General features: G+C 38.7%; 1 protein-coding gene across 1 annotated transcript in view; it reads right to left on the bottom strand.

Moving 5' to 3' along the window:
* The window catches only part of GALNTL6 (polypeptide N-acetylgalactosaminyltransferase like 6), a gene marked incomplete at its 5' end in the record, with an annotated part of 319,890 nt that overhangs the window by 23,418 nt on the left and 285,899 nt on the right, over nt 1-10,573 (bottom strand). The window contains one exon of the mRNA XM_009644200.2: nt 1,760-1,981. Coding sequence (XP_009642495.1) covers nt 1,760-1,981 — 222 coding nt within the window. The remainder of the gene's footprint in view (nt 1-1,759; nt 1,982-10,573) is intronic.

The following is a 10,573-nucleotide window of genomic DNA, read 5'->3' as shown; positions in this document are numbered from 1 at the left end:
AGTTATCTTCCCCAGACACAGAACTGACAGTCTCACTAACCTTAATCTGTCTGGTTTCACTGCTACATTGCGTTACTGCACATATTTCAGGTATTGCAAGGCAGAGCAGAGTATCAAGGGAATGTACACCCTGCCAGCTACAAAGGACAAAAGGCACAAACAAGCAGAAGAGATAAGGCCATGACAAGTGTAGTGAAGAATATTGGGTTTTGTTTTGCAAATTTCTTTCTTTTCCATCATGAACAGATTTTGTCAAGAAATGTAAGAATCAGATTTTAAATAAAAGTGCTTGCAAAAAAAAAAAAAGAGGAGTTGTGCAGAGGCTGTTTATGAGGTGTCTGCTTTCACACCACATACTTTTACTAGCTAGGTATCAAAATATGGGAGCCAAAAATTGTCTGAGTACCTCATTGTTTATTCTTGCTCAGACTGGCATAGGCAAGTAAATGTCTTTCCAAGTGGAGGAAGAGAGGATACAGTACGACAGTCAGTCTTGGCACAGACTTTTTATGTGTATAATCAGCAAGGTTTCTAGAGCTGCTTGATTCTTACAAAGCAATGACACACAGTCTGTTTTCCTCTTTCAGCTTCTAATGATGACAGCCATCGGCCTTCAAGTTTGTTCAAGTTCCTTGCAAGTGCCAACAAATTAATTAAAACTTCACAGGAATGTGACAGTCTCAGGAAAAAATAGAGTAGTAGGGCTGAAACTTCTCTTGCTATTTTAGAGAAAGTACATTTTAGAGGAAACAGAAAGCCTTTGGTCTTTACTTCTTTCCTAAGAACTCAAGAAGTGCTTTTAAGGTACAGATTTGATAGCATTGCTATGATCTTTTTACTTTCAAAAAGTCTTGCCTTTATGCAAAGAGTATATTAATATTGCTGTGAAAAGAATTAATACCCAAATCACAATCTCTTCCACTTAGACCCTCTGATTGAGTTAAGGATTCTTCAGCTTGCCAGAGAAATTATACATCCCATGATCACAGTCCTCCAAGGATGCACGTGTATGCATGTGGAAGATGGTGAAGGAAGATCATAGCAGCAGTCACAGCACCCCGATCTAGCCTGACTTCTACTGATAAACTCATTACCTCTTGGTATACATTAATCCCATAAAGTGTGGGCAGCAGTATCAAAGATACGAGAGACACTAACAACAAAGGAATTCATTATTGCCCTTCCCTCATCCCCCAAATGAGAAATTGCATTTCTCTGCTACTGGTATTTGGTCCTGACAGCACCTACAGAATACAGACTGCAAGCTGAGAAAAAACAGTCTTTTTGAAAGAATAGTATCCAGGCTTCGCTTGTCACACATGCACGTGTGAGCAGAACAGAGCAAACCTAACTCCACTGACACATAGTTGTCCTTGTAAGAATGGGAGGAGGTATATAAGTGGATATGCAAAAAAAAAAAAAGTGTTGACTTCAGACCTACTTTTTACTTTTTACTAAAGCAATCTCAGCATCTAAATAACATGTGCTACATACTCTTTTCCACATTCTTGTCCTCGCTGTGCATGCATCTTATGGCCTGTACACACAAATTTGTAATGAGTTACAAAAGGGGCAGCAATAGTTCTAAGACATGATGGTTTCTCATTTTAACGACAAGTCCAGGGCTTGTTCCAATCACTGTGAATTCCCTTAATAACACTATTTATCATAGGAGCTAAATTAAATTTCATAATTTTAATTTCCTGTAATGTAAAAAGTTAGACTCATTTAAATTTGATCTAATTTGTGTATTCCTCACCTCGCCCCAGGCAGCAGGCGGAGGCTCCACAGGAGGGTAATATTTGGGGACATCCCAAGCCACTGCAGCCATAAACCACTTGAAATCTTTACATTTAAGGTGCTTGCGAAGTTCCTTCTGGGCAGAAATATCACCAGTTGAGAGATGTCTGTACTCAGGCCGGCGCTGGTAAATGTACTCTGCAAACTCATCCATCCATGTCTCTGCCACGCGCTTCAGGTTCTGTGCAGCAGAAAAAAGCAATCATTAATTTCTTCATGCTTTGGGTGAATATTTCTAATGGGGAGAATTAAGCAAAAAAAATTTCAGTAGTCCACACAACTTCTAAGCTTAGCTGGTCACATTTCTCAGTCTTAAAACATGGAAAAATACTGCTAAATGTATGCTATCTTCATTAGAATGTTGAGCAAACACTATAGAGTATTAAGCACTATTTTGTTTGTTGAATATCTTATTTTCCTTCATATTCTTTATGCATCTTCACATGGGTTTTTGATTAATGATGGATGTTGAACAGAAATTTTCTTTCGGCTGCTCACATCGGCACCTATGTTTTTTTCCTGTTAGTTCAGAACCTACTAATGCGCGTGAATGGTTCAAATTATTCCTTCTGATGTATTTCACTTTGCATTTGAAAGGCATCTGAATTTTCAGCTGTCATCGTACTGCTTAGTCACCTAGCAATTCCGACCTAAATTTTAGGGTCAGGTCTTACATGTGCATGTATGGGGGCAAACAGTCAAGAGCTTGCTGTGCCCCGTCTCACAGCTGGTTTTGCACTATCTTTGGACTGGAAGCTTCGCTGCATCGGCGTGCTAGCAAGTCTGTGCCAAAGCATAGCACGTAACCCTGACGTGGAGCTGACCTGAAGCAAAGCAGCCTATGGAATAGGTATGGCAACTTGTGGCTTCCTGCACTCATCCTATAGACATATCTAAGACTATTTCTGTTCCATGAAACCCAGTTCTGGCTTATGTCCCACAAAGCTTATTTTTGTTGGCATTTTACAGGAAATAGAATTACCTGCTTTGTTGAGTAAGGATTTATCCAAATTATAATTAATTAAATTAGCTGGTTCAAATTATAAAATAAAATAAAAAAAAAAACTTGTAAGGAAAAATCGTGAATAGGTGAGACTGAAGAGATTTATTTTATTGTTATTTAGCATCATGGAATCTGACTAGGCTAGGGACAAATTTGTCTGTATTTTTGTTTGTTTTAAAAATTCCTCCTGCAACTTAATTCACACAAATTTATATGCAGATATCGTAGTGGAGTACAGGCTTAGTCTATTCTGCATTTCCACAGCTGCCCAATAACCTCTTATCCCACCAACAAAGCAACATCTCACTGGATGACACTGAGACACTAGGGTGCTCTTATTGCTTTGTTTGTAAAAACAAGATCATCAAGTTTTGTAATATTCTTTTTATAGAACACTAACTGCAAAATGCTGAGATTCGCTCCGTAATAAGCTGGAGGACAATATACATCTGATTATCATCAACATAAGGCAATGTTTCTACTCAGAACGTTCTCTGCATCTAAGTAAGCCTGATTTGTACTCTGATTTGCTTTCAAGATTCATTTGAAAATTCCTCTCGTGAATTTTATTAATCCACACAAACTAAATGTCTCTGAACTAATAAGGCTTATCTGAATACAAAGACAGCAAGATACAGAAAAAACAAAGTACTTTCAGCTGACACTACAAGATAAGTTTCTGTGTGCTTTTTCTCTGTGAAGCAAATATATTGAAACCTGCAGGGATAAAGCAAGTAAAATTAAAAGAGTATGAGAAATCCCAACACTTATATCCCTATTGAAAAATGGCCCATGCCCCACATAAGGTTGATTTTTGTTGTATTTTCATGAAAACCTAAAACACTTTACAAGAGAATAGAATTTAAGAGTACAGGAACTGGGTAGGACAAAGAAAACCAGAACAAATTCAAGAACAGCATCTAAATGACAATCCCACCTTTCTGGCACAAACCCTGTAACACAGGAATCTCCTGAAAAGTAAATATACTATGTGATGAGACTTTGTAGATGAGGCCAAAATATGATTAAGCACATTAAACTAAGAAGCCAAAATCATGAAAATAGGTGTGACCTTTCTAGCATATTTTCTGCTTTTAAATGCTGTATACCTCCTTTACTATAATGCAAATGCAGTTTAAGACTATTCTAGAAAATTTCATACTAATTCTTGTAAACACTTTATCTAATAGTCTTATTTTCATATTTAAAAACCATACTGTAAAAAGAACCATAGGGTGAAAGTAGAGGAAAATAAATTCTCTTAGGAAAGAAAAACTCAAAGTAACTCCAGCAAAGCCTTACCCCATCAATATTAAGAGTAGTCTCTGCTGGAGTTTCCTCTTTAGCTATTGGGCTAAGTTAAAAGAACTGCATTCTACTTCAGATAGTTGTAACTGAATAAAACAGGAGTCCAACAGAAATCTTGGTATTATACCTGATCACTAGATCAAAATTCTCATTCATCAGTCAAAACCTTTGTTTTCCAGTGAGTCTTTTGTCACTGTTTGGTTTTGTGTGTGTAAACACACCAAAACATTGCATTAAAAAACTCCAAAACAACAGTTCTTCCCACTATTCCCCAAGTATCAGGTAAGACACTTTAGAGAAATCTGTTTAAAAAACTTTGTTCCCAGTTCTTCCAAGACCATTCTCTCCATCATATGCTAAAAATCTTCTCACATCTTGCCAGATCCTATAATGAGCCTATATATTACCCTTAGCATGTTTATACATTGCTACCATAAGCTGAACCCATATGAGGCAGCCCTTCGAATTGCAATATGTTCCCTTTTAAAAATATAAGCTCTTCATTTGCTAGCTCTAAATCTCCAGACTGTTTATGAACATGACGGCAAGGAACTCTGTGTCCTGGAGCAGTGGGAAGCTCCTTCTGAGTTTGCCAGTTACCTGGGAGCAAGCACTCAGCATCCAAACACGTTAGTTTTAAAGAGGTTTGTTGACTTCAGCTAGCATGGGTTTCTCATCCTTACTATCACTATGCAAGCTCAGTTATCACCATGCTTCATTTTAACGTAAACCTGTACAGACTAGTAGTAAAACTTCAAATTGCAGTTAATCTCCATCCCTGAATTGAATGCAGTTGGGTAAGGATGCTGTCCTGAAACCCAGTCCGCTGTAACCTTGCACAATGAAGACAAACATCATTTACATTCTTATTTAGAATTTCTGGGGCAAAAATACAGGCCGTCCAAGACGAGATGAGCGAGAAAAATGAAACATGTTTCTACAGCTGAAAACCGCTGTAGCTTAGCCTGGTTGTCAAATTCATTGCGAGGTTACAGATGTCCAGATAGGTTAGGCTGGTCTTTTAATAGAAAAAAAGGAAAAACAGAAATCAAATAGGAGCAATCAAATGAAGATCAATTCCACATTAACCAGGTACGTGAATTGACGCACAATGTAAGGAAGCCACAGGAGACTCTAGATGGAGACCTTAGGAGTTTCTCAGGACCTATCCATAACAGAACAATGACAACTTGTTCTTTCTCTTGTCATTTTCAGCAAAAAATTTCTGCATGAGAATAAATAAGCCCCAAAGATATTTCAGTAGATGCATGTTTCTATATGTAAGGTTGTGACAGTTGTCACCAGGAAGCTGTGAGATGCATATAAAAGTGATGGCAAACACTCACCAGCTGTCAGTTGCCCATGTGTGCATTCTTGATATAATTAAGTTTTGTGTCACTGTTACAATTTTACTCTCTGGTAAATCCTTTACTGTTGGGCTTACATTTGGACAAGTTTTCTTGAAGTTTGTATGAACTCACATGTTTAAGACTGCGACTTTGTTTTGTACTTTCACTCAGCAATAGTCTACAAGACAGTAAGTTACCATGTCACTGATACCTGGACTTCAATAAAATTGAGTTTAAATCAACTTGACTGGAGAAAGACAGAGACAAATGAGGACTTCTGCACTTGAAAAAAAGAAATTTTTCATGGACCATTTTGTCCCTTTCGCTTTCTTCAGTGAGTGGGGAAGATACAGCTCTCTGATCAAATGACTGTCCCTTCTTTTGAAGTGTGTAAGGTCATCTGTCATTTTCAAGAGATGTTATATTACTCCAATAAACCCAGTGAGAACAAAGTAGACGCCGGCCATGAGAATGGAAAAGTTGAGCGAGGCAGGGACAAGTCAAAGGACAGATTCATAAATATTCCCTTTAAGCAAGGTTTAAGTAGATCGGTCCCTAATACAAGAGGGGTAGTTCCAACATTTCATAAATGTGGCTGGCTTGTGACAGCACTGGTAAGAGAGCTACCTAGCTGTACGCTATTCTGCATTGTGAGCCTGCACAGCTCCATCCTATACATATGGCATCTTTTCCAATTGACGTTCTAGATGCAGCAGTTAAACTAATATAAAAATGTAATTTCTGTTTTCAGTTTCTGCAGATGTTCTACAGTAGGTTTTTGTCATCTGCTGGCACTAAGGCAGCACAATGGTTTTATTATTTGTTTCATTTCACCTGCATAACCTGTTTTATCCGCTTCTGTGACTTACTCACTGTTCGCATGAAACCAACCCTGACCCCAATCCACAGACTTTTGCCAGTATTAAACCACTACAGGAACATTTGGATCCTGTGACGAGTTCCTGTTGTCCTACATTTAATCTGAACATTTTCCAGGAAGCTGGATGTCACCAGCTGGTGTAGTCTTATTTGTCATTACAGTCATTTCTCTCATCAGCCAGGACATCAGAATTCACTTTCAGTTACACCAATCAAATATGAATCACCACAGAACATCTGAGGCCTGACTGTACTTCAGTTGTGAAATAGAAGAGAGGACATGACTGTTCATTTGCTAAAAATAAGGCGACAATCTCTGCAACAACTGACATATTAATCTCTTTTTCCTTCCTAGTAAAATTCTAGTGGGTTATTTTCACTCCATCTACATCATCTTCCTAATTTAAACATTTTTTATTGTTTGTTTTGTGAAGCAAACTTCAAAATGGGTGCCCTGTTTACTTCTGGAAGCAGTCATATTTCATTTGGCTGGAAACAATGTAACATACAGTTTGTTTTACGTAAGATGCATTTAAAAAGCACACTGGGATCCATCCAGCCAAGACAACTATACTTTATGTTCCTCTGGAATTCGGGTAGCATAACATCACAATAAATCATCATGGAGGAGGAGAACAAAGTATGACTGGAGCAGCCCATCCAACAACTATGGATTAATATGACAGAAGCAGCAAGGTACAAAACTCCAAAGCACTCACAAGGAGAAAAACGGTACCCTCAATTTCATGCACAGATCCTTCCATCAGTGTTGGAGCACAACCATTTCTCATTTCTGTGTATTTCTACAGTGAAAGCATGATAAAACATTTCCTAGACGCTAATTGCAGCTTTGTCATGTTCAGGTCGCAGTATCGAAGCTGCTCACATCAGTTAAGTCTAAATGGGGGGTTTCATCCCTTTCCCCTTCTTGCCTAACTCCCTTTTAACTTAGGCAGTGCTAGTGCTTGTTGATCTCCCCCCGTCTTGGGTATCTTATTTTGGTCCTTTACACTTAACTGTGTTTAAAACTTAACTGTGTTTCATTCCAGCAATGGTTTGTATTTGTGTGAAAAAACCCAACCAAATAAAGAGATGTCTGCAGGCATAAAATAAATGCTTCTCCATGGAAGACAGTATGCTAACTAGGTGACAAAGCTGGTGGTATATATAAATAACTCTTGTAAGAGTTAGCACAGCTGGCAGAGAAGCAAGAGACCATTTATTCTCAGCCTGTAGCCTGCAAATACGTAGAACTGAAATTCCACAGATGTCATCTGAAGACAGCCAGGATTTAATTCTCTCTAGAAATGTTTGCATCTCCACTGCAAAAAATTTTGAGATCTGCACACTGGAAAAAAGTGAAAAAAGGCCAAAACCCCCATCCCGCTGACTAAAGGCTATGTCTCTGTTCAGTGGCTCACTCGAGGCCAGCCTGCGGGGCTTGGGGCACAGGGATGGGCCTGGTCCCCTGTGAGGATGCTGCCTGCCCCCCAGGTCTCTGCCTGCTGGCTGTAGGGGAGCTGCAGAGAGCAGGGCGACAGCGTACCATCGCCACAAATTTGGTGATTACTGCCATGCTCGCTTGGCAGACCCATATGCTGTGGGCACATACAGATCATAGCCCACCTCTGCAGCCAAGCTTGGAAGAAAGTTCAGGGGTTTGATTCCAAATACGTTTCTTTAGACACATAACTTGAGTTCCAGTGCTATTCTGTTGAAGGAATCCTAGAAAGTAGCTACCGCCGCTTTGATGTTGTTACTGTCCAGAAACATCTGGATCTGCATCTTCTTTGTATTCCGTTTGGATAGTTAAGCTGCCTGTCCTGTTGTGTTTCTTATCTTAAAAGCAAAACTTCTATTCAGATTGGAGAAAATATAATAAAATTAGCATTTAAAAAAATACTTTGACTTTCTTTTATTCAAGGATTAGAAGATACTAATGTGAAGTTTTTATTTGGTAAGTGCTCTATTTGAGATCTTGGTTTAATTAATGTTAATGACAAATTTATAAATCTATGAAATGAAAAAAATTTAGAATGGAAACTTAAAAGTTGTATTGTATAATCATCATATATTGCAACTATGCTTTTGCAAGAAGGCAACTCTTGCTTTATTCCTAAACAAATTGCTTACTCTAAATGTATGTTCCAGCTGCTTGCTGTGACTGCTGAATCATAACCAACTTTGTGCTACAGTCTTTTGTGCTAAGGAGGTGATTGCAAAAGTGCCAGCAGTGCTCCCTTAACAGCATGCCACATCTGCCACTTTGCACTCGGTCATGAGATAACATAGCCATTACCTAACCGATTCTCCTTGGTTCTTTAACTTGGCTGGAAACTGGAAAGAAAATGTTCATGAGCTGCTTAAGAAAACTCCAAACATGATTTGCAGTTGGAAAAAAAATAAATGAATGGTCATAATATTAAAGGAAGCTCTGTCAAAAATGCAAACGTGGTCACAGCACCAGATGGTACAGCTACAGAAATTTTCTTTATAGATCCCTTTTGAAGCCACAGAAAAAGGCTGAGCAAATGGCTCAGGTGGGAGTCTGAACCCACCTTTATCAGCTGAGTTCCTGAACCCAAGCTCCTGCAAGTTCCAATTCAGCGACACTGTGTAATGAGGCAAATGTCATCCTGCTTGTGCCTGCTGGGTCAGAGGATCACTGTGCTCTGGGATCCCATGTCCTGGCGTGCAGGGAGGAATTCAACTTAAGGTTAGGATTCACCACGCTGCTGGGTTAGCATCCAAACTTGAACTTCAGTGGGATTGCCCTTCCCTTCAGAAAGGCCTAATGCTCTAATGTTCTGTAGTTAATGCTAAAATGCTGTGTAAAATACCTGCAAACAAAAAAAATTTCTGTAGATACGTTTTGAAATTCTGAGTTCATCTCTGCATATTCTATGGAACAGTGAGCTTTTACTGATAAATTTCTTATGGCTTTTATAGAATCACGGATAGAAAAAAAAATCCCCCCTCCCAATAGGAAAATAAATAAAATATACTGGGATACACCTACAAGAGATTGCTAATAATATTTTAAAGTCTAATTTCATAGGTAACTGGCTAAAAGAAAATGGCTTAGCTAGAATTGTTAAAAATAAAGCGACAGTCAAGAATACCACAAAGCAACTAAAATAATCCAGTAAAAAAATTCAGAAGTTTTTAATAGGGCAACATCTTGCATAGGACTTTAAGATTTGAAGATGCATTCTCTATGTATGTTTTACCTAAAACAAACAGGCAAAACTGGTTAGTAATCACCGCAGTTTTGTGCAGAGGTTGACAGGTTTGGAATGAATGAATAATTATATGGTGCTTCCACATTATAATGGTATTCAGTGTTGACACCTGCATGCCCATTAATCTTGCTTTATGAGCAATTACCTGTAAATTGGACACTGAATGCATTTGGTTGTCACAGTCTGTTTTTTTAAATCTACTACTCGTTTATAGCTTGCTTTACTTTTGTTCTGTACCACCAGTTTTACTGGCAGAGCACTTCATATGTGGATGCTTTTCAATTGATGGGGTATGTGTCAGCAAAAAATATGCAAAGGCCTTGCAGGTCTTGAAGTGACAGATAAGAAGGTAAGAAATGTAAGGACATAGAAAATTGATGTCACAATACGCTACTATTGTGCATGGTATACTAATGGTTATTTAGCGATGGGGAGGCGAAACAGTGTTTTTTATAGAATCATATGGTTGGACAAGACCTTTAAGATCATCGAATCCAACTCAACCTGTTCACTACTACTTTTGACGAGTCTCTCATTTAATAAAGCATATGTGATCCTCATGACAGGTCACAGCTCTTTAAAAAGATACCTAGATTGGTCAGGCATTACGTAGCCAGCTGAAACTGTGTGTTGAAACTCGCTGCTAGAAGATAGAGAGAGGTGAAATCTCAAGGAAGGGCAAAATGCTCATTTTAAGCATTATTTGTTAGGGGCAAACATAAATTGAAACAGCTTGAAAGGAAAACCATGGCATGATATGGGCTATGCCCGAGTTTGTCTAGAAGTTCAGTCCTCTTCCTAACTCAGGTCCCCATATCCCTTGTGCTGCTGCTGTGGGATATCTGCACAAAGGCAAATTTACCCTTGGTTAATGAAGGGGCTCTTGCAATCACAGCTGGGCTTCCTAGGGCTCATTCCTTCGTGAACTGCATCTCCAGCATCCTCCTTTACATAGCAGAAGATGGAAAAGGATTTAGTAAAAACCTTTGTGG

The sequence above is a fragment of the Egretta garzetta genome, unplaced genomic scaffold (assembly GCF_000687185.1).
Source record: "Egretta garzetta isolate BGI_Z169 unplaced genomic scaffold, ASM68718v1 scaffold708, whole genome shotgun sequence".
Classification (NCBI taxonomy): Eukaryota; Metazoa; Chordata; class Aves; order Pelecaniformes; family Ardeidae; genus Egretta; species Egretta garzetta.
Note: the sequence above shows the minus strand (reverse complement) of the source record. Positions and strands in the feature narration are given on the sequence as shown.